Source organism: Puma concolor, chromosome A3 (assembly GCF_028749965.1).
Source record: "Puma concolor isolate L17-30 chromosome A3, mPumCon1.1.hap2, whole genome shotgun sequence".
NCBI classification, from domain to species: domain Eukaryota; kingdom Metazoa; phylum Chordata; class Mammalia; order Carnivora; family Felidae; genus Puma; species Puma concolor.
In genome coordinates, this window is record NC_141669.1 from 26,759,378 (window position 1) to 26,780,349 (window position 20,972).

At 37.4% G+C, this 20,972-nt stretch overlaps 1 protein-coding gene across 14 annotated transcripts in view; it reads left to right on the top strand.

Annotated features, from left to right (window-relative positions):
- BIRC6 (baculoviral IAP repeat containing 6) overlaps positions 1-19,534 on the top strand; it is a 224,586-nt gene extending 205,052 nt beyond the window's left edge. For all 14 annotated transcript variants that reach the window (XM_086700326.1, XM_086700335.1, XM_086700336.1 and 11 more), the window contains 6 exons: positions 1,572-1,789; positions 3,498-3,659; positions 7,523-7,600; positions 13,989-14,177; positions 17,127-17,261; positions 18,392-19,534. In XM_086700326.1, coding sequence (XP_086556452.1) covers positions 1,572-1,789; positions 3,498-3,659; positions 7,523-7,600; positions 13,989-14,177; positions 17,127-17,261; positions 18,392-18,571 — 962 coding nt within the window. In that variant the 3' untranslated portion in view covers positions 18,572-19,534. The remainder of the gene's footprint in view (positions 1-1,571; positions 1,790-3,497; positions 3,660-7,522; positions 7,601-13,988; positions 14,178-17,126; positions 17,262-18,391) is intronic.
- Positions 19,535-20,972: the final 1,438 nt, after the last annotated feature.

Sequence of the window (20,972 nt, forward strand, 5' to 3'; positions counted from 1 at the left end):
TATCTCTGTAGTATGTGAAAGGCGAAATTGGGCAGATGAAATAACTCCAGTTTACAACTTCACTGACAGGAAGTAGTTAGCAGTCTTGCTGAGATGTAGTATATGTATTGTGTGGTAAAGTCAGCTTTCAACATTTCTTCTTAAATTAGATTCTACTCGTATAGAATTGGTGATAGTTTCTACAAGAGATGCACCAAAAGTTTATTTTTCTCTCTGAAAGATTTGTTAAATAAAGATTGTGGCACTCCTCTTTTAAACATATGGAATACACAGACCTGTGACTCTTCATAGGTCTTCCCCCTTTTTCTAGATTATAAGCTACTTGGAGTCTTGAAGATTTCATTTCCGATTTACCATTTAATCCATATAAACTAGCCTAGAACCTTGCACTTAGTAAGCTGTTGGTGAAATTTAGTGCATTAATGCTAATTATAATAATAGCATTAGTTTTTCTGTATATTTAGAATTATATGAACATAAGATCAGAAGTTATTGTTGCTTCTAATTGACAGTATTTGCCCTAGTACATGGTTTTGATGTAGTGTTAAAATTTATATAAATCTTTTGTCACCCATTGGTTAGGGTGGAATAATCTGAACTGGAGATAAAATTCAAATCCATTTTTTTTTTCTTTCTGTGTGTACAGAGTTTGTAAGTAGAGAATAACTTCAACTCTTTTCTAAATCTGCCTGAATAAATGGTTAAGAATTAGCCCATTAGTTGTATTTTCTCAGAGTACTTAGAACATTACCCTAATAATCTTCCTTTATTGCATTAACTTAAATTCCAAAAGTAATGCAAGAGTAGACCTCAGTCTGGGGCTTCGTTTTCCAACTCCAAAGTCAGTGCAAATATATAAAGACCTATTCTGGTTTTAAAAAAATGAAATATAATAATAGTTCTTGGCATTTAGTATTTTGAATTATTTTGGCAAAAATTATACACCACACATTTTAAGAATAAATTGCTTTTACTGCTTTACATTGTCATAGCAGCTTGATACAGTCTATCAGTGTGTCCACATTATATAGATTAAAAAATCATTTCCTGGGATTCCTGGCTGGCTCAGTCGGCAGAGCATATGTGACTCTTGATCTCAGGGTTGTAAATTCGAGCCCCACTTTGGATATAGAGATTACTTAAAAATAAAATCTTAAAAAATAATAATAATTTCTTCATTTTGCTCCATTACAGAATCCATCCACCGAACAGTAGTTGTGACATAAACATGTATAGCTTGCTAATTTTTCATGGTCCTCTCCATTTTGTGGGGCTTAAAAAATTTTATTTTAGTATATTGACACACAGTGTTACATTAGTTTCAGGTGTACAACATAGCAATTCATGATTTTTGTGCATTATGCTGTGCTCACCACAGTGTAGTTGCCATCTTTCACCATACAACACTATTACAATGCCATTGACTGTGTTCCTTGTGCTCTGCCTTTGGTCCTCTCTGTTTTGGATGAAGGGCTAGTGATTTATTTGTGATCCTTGTCGTTATAACACTACTCCATTCTAGTTCTTTTTCTTTTTTTTTTCAGTGTTTTTTTTTCTTCTTTTTCTTTTAGATACATTTGAGATGGTTTCTGAGGATGAAGATGGGAAATTGGGTTTTAAAGTAAATTACCACTACATGTCTCAGGTGAAAAATGCAAATGACGCAAACAGTGCAGCCAGAGCCCGCCGCCTGGCCCAGGAGGCTGTTACGCTGTCAACTTCACTGCCTCTTTCGTCCTCTTCGAGTGTGTTTGTGCGCTGTGATGAGGAGCGACTTGACATCATGAAGGTAGAAAAACAACTGTGTTTTCTCTATTTCTGGCTAACGCCATTATGTATATAGTTGTCTATATTGTTCAGATAGTGACTATACAGAGCAGTAGAAGTAGCATGAATTTTAATAAATTAAATAATCCTGTTGGTCATTTTGGACATCATTGAAAGGAGTCCTTTTTTTTTTTTAGTGTTAGAGTATGTGTATGGGACAGCTCTTCAAAATAACAGTTTAGATGAAAAGTACCAAAATGCCTGCCTTGAGTAAAAGCCATATGCAGCCTGTAGTTTTAAGAGCTGAGTATCACAGGATTTTATGTTGGTTGGTAGAAAAAAATCATAGGACTTCTTCCTTGTCATCCAAGATATTTCCTTCATGTTTTATAGTATCATTCTTCAGAAATTATTCTTTTTTTTTCTTTTCTAGGAAATTCATGCAGTTACTTAATTACCTAAGACTTACTTAATTACTTAAGATCTGTGAATTAAGTAATGATAGTACAGTAATAAATAACTGCACCTTTATGCTTTACCATTGTGGTTATCTGGCTTTAAATTCTACGTGATTGCTGCAGCAAGAAAATTATAAAGATTTGACACCTGCCGGGGAGGGACATGATGGGGAACCTTTCTTTACATTTGTCATTTAATTCTTGGTTTCATAGTCTGTCTTCCTTAGATACACAGCTGTAACTATCAACACATTGATTTGAGGAGCTTTTTTGTTTTTGTTTTTGTTTTTTTGCTTGCTTATTACTTTTTTATTTTGCTCTTTTGGATAAATTTTCAGTAAAGATCTCATAGGCTTTGCCTATTTGAGCACACTCTTACCTGTCCCTTGTTACAAACAATAGCCAATTATAGAAGGATTGCCTCGGGAAGTATTGTATCACTAAATAGACCACATAAGTTCAGACTTGTGACTTTGTCTCTGGAAAACATTATGCTGTACCTAAATTTAAAAATCCCAACATGGAGCTCCAAACCTTAAATCGGAGTTGTCACAGATTGAGACTCTTGATCACTTTCTTCCACACACAGCTTTTCAGGATCAGAGACTTTGCCGCACAGGCCTTGCACAATTAGTATCTATTGATTGACTTAAACAAAATTCATTAAATAATTCTGACAGTCAGGGTTGGGTTCTCTGCTATTTTTTGAACTACCAGTAACCCTACAGGGAACACCTGTTGTTCTCTCAAAACCCTTTTATCATAAGTTATTACATGAGAACTTTTCTTGTTATCTATTTGTCTTATTATTCCAGAGAAAAATATTTAAAACTAAGTTATTTCTTAAGAGATTAACCTATCTGAAGATATATTGCAGAAAATTACCTCCATACCTTTTGGATGTGATAATGAATATACCTAAAATCTCAAATCTTTAAATACTATAGAAAATATGAAGGAAAGCTCTCAGGAAAATAGTAACTTAATATTGAAAGGTATTTGATATTTAGGTAAGCTTTCCTGCCAATAAGGCATCTTTTAATAGCCTGTTTTCACCAAAACTAAAAACCCTTAATCCTAATCTAAACCCATTTCCACTCATGTTGTTATTTTTAACTTTAACCTCATTTTTAACACATTCTGGTAGAGATAGATTCTGTCTATAGGATGTAAGAAGGTTGTTTGTATTTCATGTTGGATTGTGTTTTTCTAAATAGCAAACAATGGTTGGGAATAGTAACAGAGACCTCTGTGTTTGTGTATGCTTATTAGGTTCTGATAACCGGTCCAGCGGACACCCCTTATGCAAATGGCTGCTTTGAATTTGATGTATATTTTCCTCAAGATTATCCCAGTTCACCCCCTCTTGTGAATCTAGAGACAACTGGTGGTCATAGCGTGCGATTCAATCCAAACCTTTATAATGATGGCAAGGTAATGTAATTTCAGCCTTTTGTTTCTAATGCCAAAGTATTGTAACCAAAGGTTCTTTGTAATTTAAACAAAAATTTTCTTTTGGATATCTTCTTTCCAAGAGTTACGTGGAACTCTTCATGCTTCTCTTTCCTGTATGCAAAGATTAGCCTGGGGGATGACAGAGAAGGAACCAGAAAAGGCAGAAACACAACCGTGTTGAGAAGCATGTATAGTCTTAAGAAGTTACTAAGGGACTAACTCATTCAACACATTCCTTGGCCAGTTGAGAGCTTTCTCCCCTCAAGATGTAGTAGAGCCAAAAGTCTGTCTTTGCCTCTCAACTTTCTTTACTTTCCGTATCTCCAATTCCATTTCTCTTTTCACAAGTGCCTCGAGATAGTTGAATGGCAAAAGTATGGTCCTGTCAACTCTGTATTCCCTTTTTTGCATGTCCTCACTTTTTTTTTTTTTTTGCTTTCATAGCCATCCATGTTTTCCATGATACATATAATTATGATCTTATTTTTGATGCTTAATTTATGCTAAAATGTTTCCTTTTTCTTTTTTTAAATAAATGGGAAGATGTGTTCTATCTCAGAAAAAAGTTGGGGTGCCTGGGTGGTGCCTCTTCCAGGGTTGTGGGATTGAGTCCTGTGTCAGGCTCCACATGAATGTGGAGCCTGCTTGGGATTTTCTCTCTTTCTCCCCCTACCTCCCTCCCACACCCCCTTCCGCCTTTCCCCCTCTCCCTGCTCCCCTGCTCACACTTGTTTCTCACTCTAAAAAAAAAAAAATTAAATTGAGGTATAATAAAAAGCATTTCATTTGACAGTAAACCTTTTAAAATTAGATTTAAAACAACAGTCATAGGGGCACTTGGGTGGTTCAGTCAGTTAAGCATCCGACTTTGGCTCAGGTCGTGATCTCATGGCTCATGAGTTCAAGCCCCACATCAAGGTCTATACTGATAGCTCAGATCCTGGATCCTGCTTCGGATTCTGTGTCTCCTTCTCTTTCTGCACTTCCCTGGTTTGTGCATGCGCGCGCTCTCTCTCTCTCTCTCTCTCTCTCTCTCTCTCTCTCTCAAAAATAAACATTAAAAAGAATTTTTTTAAAGGACAGTCATCACTGTTCAAAGTAATTTGGATGGCTTGATGGAATTTCAACAGTAAATTCCATGCTGGAAGTGTTAAATGTTTAAAAATCATTAGATGGTCAGGGGCACCTGGGTGGCTCAACCAGTTGAGTGTCTGACTTCAGCTCGGGTCATGATCTTTCAGTCTGTGATTTCAAGCCCCACATTGGGCTCTGTGCTGATGACAACTCAGAGCCTGGAGCCTGCTTCAGATTCTGTGTCTCCCTCTGTCTCTGCCTTCCCCCCCCCCCCCCCCCCCCCGCTCATACTCTGTCTCAAAAACTAAATAAACGTTAAAAATAGTTTTTAAAACAATCACTATGGTCAGAAGAAATTCATAGCCTTCACAAGCAGACACTTCTTTGATGACCTGAGAGGAACAAGGGCTTGAAGTTGATCTGGTTTATTACAGATGGACTCAGTTTTCCCTGGGTATCATCTTCCTGGTTTCAGGAGAAGCCTGCCTCAGATCTGTGCTCATAGGCTATCGTTTTGTTTTCATCGTAAACTCCGATCGTAAAACTGGAATTTGTTTTCTTCATTGATTTCAGGAGATTTAACCAGAGGTAGAGCTTACTTTCTTTGGGAGAGCAAAGAACAGGTCTTTTATAACTGAGCAGAGAAGAGAAACTAACAGTGTTGTCTTCACCCAAGAGATAGACTAGAATCTGAATAGAATTGAAGTGTAAATTGTTAAAATTTATTTAAGAAGTTACTTCACTGGGGTGCCTGGGTTGCTCCGTCATTTAAGCATTGGACTCGTGATCTCAGTTTGGGTGTTTTTGTTTTTGTTTTGTTTTGTGTAATTAATTAATTAATTAATTAGACAGAGCACAAGCAGGGGAGGGGCAGAGAGAGAGATCCCAAGAGAATCCTGTCAGCGCAGAATCTAATGTGGGGTTTGATCTCAAACTGTGAGATCATGACCTGAGCCGAAATCCAGAGTCAGATTGACTGACTGAGCCACCCAGGCACCCCTCAAGCTCAAGTCTTGATCTCAGGATCTAAGTTGAAGCCTTGTGTTGGGCGGACTACACACTGGCTGTGAAGCCTCCTTTAAAAAAAAAAGAAAGAAAAGAAAAAGAAAAGAAATTACTTCCTTTAGACTTAATGGTATAGCAAAGCAGGTAAGGGCCTGAGAGTTCAATATCCTGAATTATATAGTCTTTGTTATATTAATACACGGGTAACATTTAACCCTTGGGATCTAGATCTGTAGATAGGGATAAGAATACCTGGCATTCATTGGCAGCAACTGGAGGGTATGATGCTAAGTGAAATAAGTCAGTCAGAGAAAGACAGATATCCTATGTTCTCACTCATATGTGGAACTTGAGAAACTTAGAAGACCATAGGGGGTGGGAGGGGAGAAAAATGGAGGGAAGCAAACCATAAGAGACTCTTAAATACAGAGAACAAACCAAGGGTTGAGGGCGGGGGGGGTCATTGAGGAGGGCACTGGTTGGGATGAGCACTGGGTGTTGTATGTCAGCGATGAATCACGAAATCTACCCCAAAAACCAAGAGCACACTGTGTACACTGTATGTTAGCCAACTTGACAATAAATTATATTTAACAAAAACAAAGAATACTTGGCATTGATAGTCACAGGGTGTTCTAAAAATGAAATGCCTGACAGTACCTTAAATAATAACGTACAAAGCCATTTGGATATAGTTCTTTAAAAATTGTTAATGAAATTATGTTCTAAATGAATTAACGTATTTTGCCTTATTACTGTCATAGAACATTTGCAAAACTAGCAAGGCGATGGACTTCTGCTTTATTTAGGACCACTTATTTTCCAAATCTGTTGCCCATTATGTGAAATTGTCAGTTTACAATTACACATAAAATGTCCCCAATTTTGTTTTTCCCAGAATGACCTCCATACCTGTGTTTGGCAGATAGTTTAGGTTCACTCTTGCTTATGTGAGCGAACAGTATCTGTGTGGTGAAGTTGGTTCCATGGAACCCAGTGGACCCTCAGCGTCCTCTCAGGGGGTCTATGAGGTCTCCTCCTTCCAACTTCATGTTTATGTGAAGCTAGATGTTATCAGATACTTCAACCAGAACAATATATTGTAACAAATTGAATGTAGAAGCAGATATGAAATCAAGATCTCTTTTGTTGAACCATACCCATTTTTAAAGTTTACAAAATTTTAAGAGAAATTTTTTTTTAATATAAATGGTACCATTTTTTCTCACTGAAACTTGTTTTTGGTTTGGGAAAGAGTTATTTTTTATTAAAAAATGTTGTTTGGGGGCGCCTGGGTGGCGCAGTTGGTTAAGCGTCCGACTTCAGCCAGGTCACGATCTCGCGGTCCGTGAGTTCGAGCCCCGCGTCGGGCTCTGGGCTGATGGCTCAGAGCCTGGAGCCTGTTTCCGATTCTGTGTCTCCCTCTCTCTCTGCCCCTCCCCTGTTCATGCTCTGTCTCTCTCTGTCCCAAAAATAAATAAACGTTGAAAAAAAAAAAAAATTAAAAAAAAAATGTTGTTTGTATTAACATGTAATAGGTGCTGTTTCGTGTTTCATTATGAAAGTGAAATGCCATACAGCTTTGGATCACATCTGAAGATGCCAATTCGTTTTAACAAACTGACCCTTGGGGTTTTGTTGGGGAACATAAAACTGAGATACTGTGACATGATAGCATTTCATTTTTGCTTCTAGCTATGACACTTTGCTTTTAAAAAGCACTCTATTCAATTCTGTATGTGTTTTCTTCCCTTCTTCCTCAGGTTTGTTTAAGCATCTTAAATACATGGCATGGAAGACCAGAAGAGAAGTGGAATCCTCAGACCTCAAGCTTTTTGCAAGTAAACACATTTCTCTGAATTTCACTTAGAAAAATAAGAACTATCTATATTTTAAAAAGTGTGTTTTAGGGGCGCCTGGGTGGCTCAGTCAGTTAGGCGTCCGACTTCAGCTCTGGTCATGTTCTCACGGTTTGTGGGTTCGAGCCCCGCAGCGGGCTCTGTGCTGACATCTTGGAGCCTGGAGCCTGCTTCGGATTCTGTGTCGCCTTCTCTCTCTGCCCCTCCCCCACATGTGCACTGTCTCTCTCAAAAATAAATAAACATTAAAAAAATAAAAAAGTTTAGTGTTTCAGAGAAATCACCATAAATTATCCCTAGGTAAGCCTACTAAAGTTTGATCTACCCTGAAAAGATTCTTTTTCTACATTCTTATTTTGAATTAGGTGAAAGAAGATACAAAAAATAATTCTCAGGATGTCACTCTTTTGATTCTCTGAAGACTTTGTAGCATCCTCATGAATTAAAGAAATAATATCATAGTATAATTTTTCCCTTTTTGTTGATGTCGAGATTAGGAAAAAAGTTTACATTGTTTACATGATTCATGCAGGAGAACTATAAGGAAGTCACTAGAATATTCCTCCCAAGTAACTACTACTTCATTTTAGAAATTCTTGTTTTTAGTTGTAGTCTAAAAACCTTAAAATATTTTTTCTACATGTATGTTACTCTTGTCAACTCAAACTAAGCAAAGAAGGGAAACTCAGAGATACCCTATTTTTCATAAGGTAAATTAGATTTAGCTGAGAATTGAAACTTTTGTCAAATTTAGATAATTTTTTTAAAATGTTTATTTATTTTTGAGAGACAGAGAGACAAAACGCGAGCAGGGGAGGGGCAGAGAGAGAGGGAGACATAGAATCCAAAGCAGGCTCCAGGCTCCAAGCTGTGAGCACGGAGCCTGATGCAGGGCTGGAACTCATGAACCATGAGATCATGACCCAAGCCGAAGTCAGACTCTTAAACCGACCTAGCCACCCAGATGCCCCAACAACTAATTAGTTTAAAATTTGATTTGCTTGGGGCGCCTGGGTGGCTCAGTCGGTTGGGCGTCCGGCTTCGGCTCAGGTCATGATCTCACGGTCTGTGGGTTCGAGCCCCACGTCGGGCTCTGTGCTGATAGCTCAGGGCCTGGAGCCTGCTTCGGATTCTGTGTCTCCCTCTCTCTCTGCCTCTCTCTGTCTCAAAAATAAATAAAAACATTAAAAAAAATTATTTTTAATTTGATTTGCTTTTAACTTTTATATGGCCTATATATCTAATATATACCCAAAATCTTGTAAAGTAAAGAAACTTCTACTCAGGGGTTTAAGTTTTACAAGTTTGGAAACTTAATTACCCATGCATAAAAATGAGCTTTGTTCTATATTCCCTTTATGATTTGGGTTAATTGGGGTTTTTTGGGCTTTTTTTTTTTATCATAATTCACAGAGTGAGAATGTAGTAGATAAATCATCTGTACACTGTTCTGTTCACTTAACATTAGAGCATATCCATTTTTCCAAGTTACATTCTTATCATTTTTAATTGCTCTTAATCTTTTGAATTAATATACTGTAGCTGAACTGGTTCTCTATTATTGACTAAATTTTTCGCTTCTAATTTTTCTAGTTTTATAAGTAATACAGTTATTACATGACTTTCTTTATATTTTAGATAGTTTCCTGAATCAGGGTTTTCAAATCTGTGACAAATTGACTTGGGCAGGAGCAAGAGGAGGCTCTCTCTTTTCTGTGGCAAGAGTGAATAGACTTGTTTTCTTCCAGATCTTAGGGGGAAAACTTTCAGTCTTGCCTCATTGAGTGTCATTAACTGTGAGTTTTTCATAAATTCTCTTCATGTTGACGACATTGCTCTTTACTCCTGGTTTGTTGAGTATTTTTATTATGAATGGATGTTGGATTTTGTCAGATGCTTTGTCTGCATCTGTTAAAATGATTCTACTATTTTGGCTTTTTATTTTATTAATATGATATATTAATTTTTGGACGCTAAACCAACCTTGCATTCCTGGGATAAATCCCATTTGGTCTCTTGGTATAGAATTCTTTTTAGATATTATTGGATTCGCTTTGCTAGTATTTTATTTGAGGATTTTTGGCATCTGTATTCCTAAGAAATACTGGTCTGATCTCTGTGAGCTGGTTTTATTCACATTATACAAGAAATAAATACATGTAGGCAGGACCACATTACTCTTTGTTGTCTGTTAGAAACTTTCTTCAGAGGCAGACTAGAAAGGTTCAAGGAAAATTACTTAATTTCTCTTTTGTTAGATTTTAGGGCCTAACATTGTTTTACCCTTTTATTTATCACATGTGCACAAAGGATAAAAGTACTTTTGCCAGACTGAAAATCTTCCACAAAAATTTTTGAAGGTTGTATACAAGTAAAAACAATTCCAAAATATTTGAACAATGACAAGCTTTATTAGAATTTCTTGGTTTCTCTGAGTGAGACTGTTAGAAGAATAATGTTTCTTTGTATAAAAATAATACATTTTGTAGTCTTATGCTGTAAGTCTCGTATCCAGCAGTAATGTAGTAATAGTCTTAACTATTAGCACAGTTTAAAATCAAAGTCACGGGCAGCCAGGTGGCTAAGTCGGCTGAGTGTCCAATTTTGGCTCAGGTTGTGATTTCGCGGTTTGTGAGTTTGAGCCCTGCATCGGGCTCGCAGCTGCTGTCAGCCTATCAGTGCAGAGACCGCTTCAGATCTCTGTCCCCCCCTCTCTGCCCCTCCCCCCCCTTGCGTTCTTTCAAAAATAAATATTTAAAAAATAATAAATAAATAAAGTCAAAGTCAGGGGGACCTGGGTGGCTCAGTCAGTTGAAGCGTCCCACTTTGTAGGTCATAATCTCTTCAGTCTCCCTGCTGTTAGCACAGAGCTCACTTCAGATCCTCTGTCCCTCTCTCTCTGACCCTACCCCGCTGGTGTACTCTCTCTCTCAAAAATAAATGAACATTTAAAAAAAATAAAATCAGAGTCATATTATTTATTAGGACTGTCACCAGAATTTTTTACAGTAGCACCAAGTTATAGCATTGCTTACATAACTGGTTTTTAATGTTGCTGTAATGTACTTAAAATACCTATTATAATGCCTTGTGAATAGTTTGTTCCAGTTGGATGTTAATAAAGATATTATATGCAAAAGGAATTGAACGTATTTTATGGTTCATGTAATCAACCATTTATAAATGTTAACAAAATATATATTATCATTTCTCTTAAAATGGAAAATTCTGGAAATCAGCCACTTGTTTACAGTCCTAGTCATTTGCAGCATAATTTTCCAGAAGCAGGTACTTAATATTTTAAAAAGTTAAAAGCATTTTACTAATTAAAAGTGTTTCCAGGGTTGCCTAGGTGGCTTAGTCAGTTAAGTGTCCGACTTCGACTCAGCTGATGATCTCACAGTTTGTGAGTTCGAGCCCCACATCTAGCTCCCTGCTCTCCAGCGCAGAACTCGCTTCAGATCCTCTGTCCCCTTCGCTCTCTGCCCCTCCCCCTCTTGCATGCTCTCTCTGAAAAATAAACGTTAAAAAAAAAAAGAATATTTCCCTCGTACCAAAGATGTTATCATTTCTTATAATACAGTTTCTCATTGCAAATTAGTATTTTGGATTATATACTCTGTACTCTCCTATGTTTTAAATACCTGTGATAAAATTTTTTGATGTACCAGATCAAGTTAGACAATTAAATTCTCTGACAAGATATAACATGAAAATACAGGAAATCAAAAGTTGATAATCTCTAAGGGATGTGGGGTAGGAGGAGGAATATGGCAAATTGGTGGATATTCTAAAGAATGAGTTGCAAAAAAAAAAAAAAAAATGAGTTGCAAGAATGGATAGTGCTAGGAATATAGTGACCAAATGAATATATACAATTGTAGGAGACAAGATTACTGACTACTTGAGTGGCCTAGTAGAAGACCATATGACAGGGTTAAAATTTTTATTTTGACACAGATAGTGAAAGGAAGGTGTTAGATGATTCTTGATTTAGTCAGTTCCTAAACAAATTATAGTGAAAACCTCTTGCAGTTTTGTGGATGCTTAATGTAAAACTAAAGAGGAAAGGGACTGTAAATTTAACCTATGAATAAAAGTCTGTAACTCTTGACTTTCTTAAAGTATCAAAGGATTGACTAGGAATCAGTGAACCTACGTTGCAGAATGAAAATCTATTCTGTTTATTATTAACTTAAATATAACTATGTAAATATGCTATGGTATGTAGCAGGTGTGTTTCTGTTAATTACCAGTTCATTGTCAGGTCATATTCGAATAAAACACTTTAGGCAGATGGAGCTATGATAAATATTAGCTTTTTATTTGATCCAGGTAGCTCTTTTAAATTTTGTTGATCACAATGGAACTCCTACTGACTGCTTTTTTGCAGGACCCTATATTACCCTCTTATATTATAGATAAAAAGACTTCTATTTTCAGAGTAAAAATGATTTTGTTTTGCATTTTACTGTCTTCTGGATGCATGCTGTCATTTTTGCTCCAAGAAAGAATAGCTGCTGTTATTAATTACACTTAATTATAAGTGCTACTACTTTACCCCCTACAAAGTTTATTTAGTTCTCATAGCCAGTCTTTAAAGTAAGTAGGTGTGATCCTAATTTTACAGATAACCGAAATAGTTCTGAGGGGCTAAGTTACTCTGCCTTCTTTGATCTCTGACTTGAATATTACACATTGTTCTCGGAGGTACCTGGGTGAGTCCATTGGTTACACGACTGACTCTTGATCTCAGCTCAGGTCTTGATCTCAGAGTCATAAGTTCAGGCCTGGAGTTGGGCTCAGCGCTGGACGTGAAGCCTACTTTAAAAAAATAAATAAGGTCTCAAGCTCAGTGCCCAGTGTGGAGCCTGCTTGGGGGACTCTCTCTCTCTCTCTCTCTCTCTGCCTCTCTCCCCCACCTCAAGCACTCTCTCTCTATAACAAGCAAACAAATAAATAAACCACCAAGTAAATAAATAAAACATGTTTAAAAATATGTATTATACATTGTTCTCAGGGATAGATAATTTTAATATTGAAATTCAAATCCTTTTTAAAAAGAGAAATCTTTCTGTCCAAGGATTTATTGATTTACTGTTTTTTCATGCCCAGTTTTGCTTCTGTTTTTGTTGTTGTTGTTGTTGTTGTTTGTTTGTTTGTTTGTTTTTGAGAGAGCACAAGCCGGGGAGAGGAGTAGAGGGAGAGAGAGAGAGGGAGAGAATCTCAAGCAGGCTCCACGCTCAGCACAGAGCCCGACGCAGGGCTCAATCCCACCAGTCATGGGATCATGACCTGAGCCAAGATCCAGAGTTGAATGCTCAAACAGCTGAGCCACCCAGGCATCCCTTCGTGCACAGTTTTTATGGCTAAAGTGTACTGTGAAGTAAAATGACTAAAGAGGTCAGATAATCCGAGGCTCCAGAAGATTCCATAACATAAATATTATGACTCCTAAATAGACGAATTCACTGAAGAAAAATAAAGTAGCATCTATATACTTCCAAAATGGTATATATTTTAAAAAGCAAATAGTAGATGCCTTTAAAAAGTATTTTCTTTGGAATAAAAATAGGGGCGCCTGGGTGGCTCAGTCATGTAAGTGTCTGACTTCGGCTCGGGTCGTGATCTCACAGTTCACGGGTTCGAGCCCTATTTTGGGCTCTGTGCAGATAGCACAGAGCCTGGAGTCTGTTTCAGATTCTGTGTCTCCCAGTCTCTGCCCCTCTCCCACTCTCACTCTGTCTCTGTGTCTTTCAAAAATAAATAAACATTTAAAAAAAAATTTTTTTTAAATAAAGATTGCCTCATGAATAGTTGTTCTTACCAGTGAGTCCTTTTTTTTAACGTTTATTTATTTTGAGAGAGAGAGAGCGCATGAGCAGGGGAAGGGCAGAGACAGAGAGAATCCCGTTTGATCTCAAAACTGTGAGATCATAACCTGAGCCCAGATCAAGAGTCAGACTCTCAACTGACTGAGCCACCCAGGTGCCTCTAAGTGAGTATTGTTCAGAGTGCATGGTTAGCTTTATCCTCTTTGAGCGTAAGGACAATTTGAGCTCAGTAATGTCTAAATTGGTGTGGGGTGTTTATAAACAAAATTTTTTTTAGCAGTTTCAGGAAATATCTTCATTTCTTTTTGTTTTTCAAGAATTCAAGAATATAAAATGTAAGATATATGAATATTTTACAAAAAACTACTGTGTCTATTTTAATATTGCTTTTAATAATATAGCATTTCAGTGTCCTCGTGATTAACATCAATTTGACAGTGATAAAAATATGTGGAAGCACATATTAAAATATACCAGTTTACTGGTAATAAAAATGTCCCATTATAATAGCTTGTCTTTATTTCTTTGTTCCACAGGTGTTGGTGTCTGTTCAGTCCCTTATATTAGTAGCTGAGCCTTACTTTAATGAACCAGGATATGAACGGTCTAGAGGAACTCCCAGTGGCACACAGAGTTCTCGAGAATATGATGGAAACATTAGGCAAGCAACGGTTAAGTGGGCAATGCTAGAGCAAATCAGAAACCCTTCACCATGCTTTAAAGAGGTATGTTCAATAAAATTGATGAAATATTTTATTAAAGACCTTATATAATACGGTTTGTTAGTATTGTACTTGCCTTTATATTTAGACAATCTGGGGTAAACTCAGCTACAGCCTGACGTGGGGCTCAAACCTACAAACCGCGAGATCATGACCTGAGCCAAAGTCAGATGCTTAACTGACTGAGCCACCCAGGTGCCCCTTGATTCTTTTTCTAGTATACCACATTCAGTCTAATGAAAAATCCTCTTGGCTCCACCCTTCAAGACATAATCAAAGTAAAACCGTCTTTGCCATGACCAGCCTATTTCAAGCCATGGTTAATTACCTCTTGCTTGGACAGTTGAAGTGGTTTCCTTACCAGTTATCCTGCTTCCACTTTTGTGCCTCGGCAGTGGTTTTCTACACATAATCTCTGCATTTCACTCCAGTCCGTACCATGGCCTCCAAAGTCCTATGTTGTCTGGCCCATGTCCTTTCATTCTTCAGCATCTCTAGGAATTTAAAGGCTTTTCATACCAAGTGTTAGAATGTGCAGCAGCTGGAACCCTGATCCACTCTGATGGGAATATAGATATCAGTACAGCCTCTTTGGAAAACTCTGGCAGGATCTAATCAGCTGAATATATGCTGAAAGACCAGCAGTTCCACTCCTTGGTGTGTGCTTCGTAGAAATTGGGTATAGTCTCTATACTGGGTATAGAAAATATTCATTACATTGCTCATAACTGCCAAAAATTAGAAGCAGTTCACTTGTCTTTGAACAGAATGGATGGGCAAATTATGGAATATTCATAAAATGGAATACAGCAATGTGAATGAATGAACTGCTATGCAGGTTAACATGGACAAATATCATAAATACAATATAGGGCATAAGAAGCCAGACACAGATAATACATTTCATATGTTTCCTTTTATTAAAAGCTCAGAAATGAGTAAAACTAACTTTGGCTTAAAGAAGTCAGGATACTGTATACCCTTCCATGAGGATTTATGGTGAGAGGTAGCAAAAAGGGGCTTGCAGCCTGCTTGGTAATGTCCTGTTTGTCGTCTGAGTGGAGATTACGTTGGTGTGCACTGTGGGAAAATGCATCCTATTGTATGTGTAATTTGTGTTTCTCTATGCGAAACTTCACTTTTCAAATGTATTGAAATAAGTGTGTAAGTGTATATACTCAGTTGAGGTATAATTTGTTGGTTCATGCATAAAAATTTTTTTCCGGAAGAAAAACCGTAAACACAAGGAACTCTGAGTTGGGGGATGACTTTTACAAAAAGCAGATAAGTATAATTTGAAACAATCTTTCTCATCCTTTAGAACCTGGCTCACATTAAAGGGGGCACCCTTCATCCATGTATGCTTTCCTGACTTTCCCCTTCAGATGTGCCTCTTTGACTTCCCTGGGGTTTTTTGTTTGCCTTTTCTTCAGTTTATTTTATTTCATTTCAGTTCAGTTCCATTGTAGTTAACATATACTGTTACATTAGGTTCAGGTGTACAATATAGCGATCCAACAATTCCATACATTTTTGTTTTTTTAAGTACCTCTTTCTGGTTCACCTACCTCTTGTCTGGTTCTGTGGTTGTCATGGTTCGTCATGTCAGGCAGTGTCTTACTTCTATGTCCCTGTAGGCATCAAGAGCAGAAACTGTTAAATGTAATAGGATCTGATTGGTGTGTTACATCCATTCGCAGTTTCCCCTAATAAAACTTTGTAGGTATTATTGCCTTTTCTTTAGGGGAGATAAGCTCATGGGAATATAGTGGCTCACCTAGCATACAGAATAATATTTTTTAATTGATTTAATAATAATTCCAAATTGATCTATTTTCTGACTTACATTGATCAGAAGTAGACTCCTACTACTTAAACAGGTAGAAATTGTACTTAATTTTTCAGATAATTTTTTTAATTCCAAATACAAACTATAATTATTATAATGAAAGTTAACTTTATAATGTATTAATACTATTTTATCTAAAAATTAACCAGAAGATAAAATTAAGAAAGTAGTAATAGTGCTATTTTTAGGACTCTATTCTGATTTCCGTGTAAATGCCTTTGACACTTGAATGTCTTTAGTTATTTAGGTATTTGTAGAGTTCTCTTTTCAAGGTAGAAAATTTGACAGTTTTTCTATTGTCAATATTTTCCTAATTTTTTTCTCCTGGTTATTTACTCACTTTGTGAATATACTGCATTATACACATCTTTATTTTCTCCAGTAGGATTAACTATTTTATTGTCTGGTTGAGCTTGGGCATTATTTTCTGTGTAGAGCTGGGCATCTCTGCACATGTCTTCTGATGTCAAAAGCATGATTCTTCCGGGGTACCTGGGTGGCTCATTCGGTTGAGCATCTGACTTTGGCTCCAATCATGATCTCACAGGTCATGAGTTCGAGCCCTGCGTCAGGCTCTATGCTGACAGCTCGGAACCTTGAGCCTACATTGGATTCTATGCCTCTCTCTCTCTCTTTGCCCCTAACTCACTCGCATTCTGTCTCTGTCTCTCTCAAAAATAAACAAACATTAAAAAAAAATTTTTTTTTAAAGCATGATTCTTTCTTGTTAATACAGAATTCACTAACTTAAGTTGTATGGAGACAAAAACATTGTAACTGTCTTTTAAATTTCATTTCTTTGTGGGGCACTTGGGTGGCTCAGTCGGTTGAGCATCCAACTTCAGCTCAGGTCATGATCTCACAGTTCATGAGTTGGAGCCTCGTGTCAGGCTCTGTGCTGACAGCCTGGAGCCTGCTTCTGATTCTGTGTCCCCTCTCTCTCTGTCCCTCCCCTGCTCACGCTCTCTCTCTCTCTCTCTCTCTCAAAAATGAATAAACATTTTAAAAAATGTATAAATTTCATTTCTTTGTCATGCCCCTTATTCTGTCTTTTAAATTCTGACCTTAACAAACTTTGTTCCCTTGGCTGTTTTATTCTTAAGGTTATACACAAACATTTTTACTTGAAAAGAGTTGAGATCATGGCCCAGTGCGAGGAGTGGATTGCAGACATCCAGCAGTACAGCAGTGATAAGCGGGTAGGCAGGACTATGTCTCACCATGCGGCAGCTCTCAAGGTGAGTAAGCCTTCCTAAAAGGAGCCCTATTGTGTATTCACTGACGGACCCATGGCCACCAAACAGTAAAGGAATCCGAAGGATGCAAACATTAAAACCATCAAATTTTTCCTTCTCCTTCCCTAATTGTTTTCTCCTGTTGTCCACAGTGGAAGGGAAATTGGGGTAGGGAACTTACGAGTCACCAGCGTGTTAATCCATTTTAAAACCTTACAAATGGCTGCAAGTGTGTAGTTGTCTTACCTTGTTTATGCATCTTAGACCTCCAACCAAAATTTAGTCTCTCTGAGGTCAGAGATTTTATCTTCCTTATTCTCCTTTTACATTGTCAGTGTTGAACACTGTGCCTCCTACATAAAAACTGTTTTGTAAATGTTGGTTAGTTAATTGTCAAAGTCAGCTATTGACAACAACAAAATTTCAAACCCCTGGTGTGATATTTGAGGCCATTTCTCTCCCACTAGAAAATTATAATCCACAACTTAATATTCATAGACAACTAATCACTCTCTGTTAACAAGTCTGTATCTTTCCCTAAATGGCAGTATAGTATAATACAAAATTACACACTCTCTCTAAATCTTCTTTTTCATTTGGTTAAATTAAAAAAAAAAATTATGTTGATAAAATTGTTTCTAAGGTTTTTTCTAGCATTAAGTGAGATAATTAGTGTGAAACATATTGCAAATGTTATATACATCGACCTGCTGTGCCTGATGAATCTCATTTAGTAAAATAATGGTGGGTTCATTTTCATTTATAGACTTTCTCTCAAAAATATTTAGCCAGAGGCAAGATGTATGATAAATCAAGAGGTTACTCTCTTTAATTTAAAAGAGTGTATATTGCAGAAGAACGGTATCTTCTATATCATAAGTAATGCTGTTTTGCTCCAGGGATGGAGGCGTGGGTAGGGTCTATGGGCATGCTACTCAGGGCTTTTTAGCAACGTCAGTTATTTTGAGGTTCGAGATTTTTGCCTCTTACAATAACTAGCATAAGGAAGGTGTTCAGTAAGTATTTGTAGGCCTAATGCTTTGGGTTTTGTTTTAAACTCATCTCCTCTCTCAGCTGACGTTATGTTAGAATCCCAGGGTTTATTCCAGTATCACTTACTCTCCCCCATGTAGCGTCACACTGCTCAGCTCCGGGAAGAGCTGCTAAAACTTCCCTGTCCCGAAGGCCTCGACCCTGATGCTGATGATGCCTCGGAGATGTGCAGTGCCACAGCCGGTGCTGAGGGGACTCTAACGCATGATCAGGTCAAACCCAGCAGCAGTAAGGATCTCCCCAGTGACTTCAAATTATGAGCTGCGTTGACATGGACTTCGTAGACACAAAGGCTTTGAAGCACAAGCCAAATATGTCAATATTTGTATGTAAGAAACTAATTATGTAATAGTTATTGAAACTGAAACTATACTATGCCCTTAAGGAGATCCAGTTTAATTCAAGGTGATCTTTTATTTACCTGTACAAGAGTGTAAACTTTTTTGTGCTTTTATTTTTCAATTGTGAGAACCACTGATTGGTATGTTCAACAAATTTGTGTATACAAAGAAATGGATAAATCACTGATATATAAGGGAAACTACCTTAGGAAAGAATGTTTACTGAATGTTTATTTTATTTTTTTTTTACTGTAGAGTGAGGGGTTGTTAACAAAGAATATATATTGGTCATTCTTACAACTACTATTTAAAGTCAGCAACTTTTCACTGAATTTGATAGATTTTATGTTTGGCCATATCTTCATGCTCATATTTGATTTCTGAAGACCTCCTACATACACTTAAATAAAAGTTAAATGGACATACTCCCTCTTTTTTGATTTACTGGTACATTTTTTAAATGATAAATATGCCATAAAATGCATTATAGCTGGAGACTTGCACTTGTATGGATGAATTTATTACATTCAACGTATTTAATTTTATGCCTTCTAATTCTAAGATGCAGAAAAAAATAAATGAACATGATTTTATTCTATGCCAACATTTGGGCCTGTGAATGTATCCGTTATTTGAATTTAAGTATATGAAAAGGAATGGTCAATTTGAAAAGTCACTCTAAACTGATTTTTTCCTAAAGGGCTCCTTTTTTCCTGGACTCTGGTTTTATTACTAAAGTCACATGTATGTATTAAACATTGAGGCTCTGTAGAGCAGAGAGGATACCTCTCTGGTGCTGTTACAGTACATTCTGTACCTGCCATATAGGCTCATTTTCATGCAAATTCTTCCTAGAGCCAAATAAATAAAGACTTAGGTGTATTAGTATGTCTTCTTTCTAAAACAGTTTGCCATGGTGTGAAATGCTGTTTCTACAAAGAATTGGACACTTCCAAGACCTAAGCTTGGGAAAGGAAAGGATATTTTTCAAAGACCAATTATCACAAAGGAAAAGCTAAGTATATAAAATGACGTGGCCTGTGGGAACCTTGAATCTGAGCTGACCAAGAGAAACTGTTTTCTGAACATTGAGCTGCTCTCTGAAGCAACAGGGGAGGTCGGGAGCCTGATACTCTCTGATGTACAAGGGGTAGTGCTCCTTAAGCATGGACAAAGGAGGGGACAGACTGTATGTGACCAGAAACCAAAAAGTTCTCAAACACACACTGTTCGATCTGGTGGGTGATGAGCTACACCAAGAGTGACAAAGTAAAGTCCATTTATGAGGAAGAAGAGTCCATTAAATGTCATCCACATACACGCTAGCTAAGTTCTAGGTAACAGTAAGAAGTAAAAGGACAGTCCTCCATCCTCTAGGCTTTCTGTTTTTTGGTCTCTCAGGGTTCTGTGAGGGATAGAAGATAAAAGCTACCATATCAAGTGTACTGTTTGCCTCCAACTTGTGATTTTTTTTTTTTAATGTTTATTTATTTTTGAGAGAGAGAGAGACAAAGCACAAGCTTGGGAGGGGCAGAGAGAGAGACACAGAATCTGAAGCAGGCTCCAGGCTCTGAGCTGTCAGCACAGAGCCTGACATGGGGCTCGAACTCACAAACTGTGAGGTCATGACCTGAGCTGAAGTTGGACGCTTAACCGACTTAGCCACCCAGGCGCCCCTTGGGATTTAATTTTTAATCATTAAAATAAGGCTGGGTCCTTTTTCTCCAATTCACACCACTAGTCTTCAGGGGGCTTTATAAAAGAAAATTTACCAGTACGATAAGGTCCGATTCATGTTTTAAAAAAAACAAAACCTAAAAGTCTGAATTTGAGACTGATTACTTTCAAATGGTTCCATCTGGGATCCTGACTTTATGCCAGCAAACATTTGAGCACTCACTTTGGTACTAGGTACAGGTTCCCGAACTTCAGGGTTGAATGACAGACGTGGAAACTTGATGTCGGTACAATTGCTAAGTTCCCAGAAAGAGTTCTTTACAGGGTACTATTGGGAACACAGGGGAGGAGCACTTCGCTCAGGCAAAATGTTTGAGGTGATGTGGTCAGGAAAGGCTTCCTTAAGGAAGATATCCTGAGTCTCGAAGGATGAGGATAAAGAATTCAGGCAGAAGTTACCACAGACAAAAGAGAACAAGAGGAGAGCTCGAGTTAATAGCACATTGGATTGTCAGAGACAATGGGATAGTCAAATGAAATGTTAGGCCATAGTGTTAGATAGGAGAGCTTGGATCATGGAAGACTTCTCTTGTTAAGGAGCTGTAACATCCTGTGTGTGATGGAGAGCTCCCAAGGAGCTTTA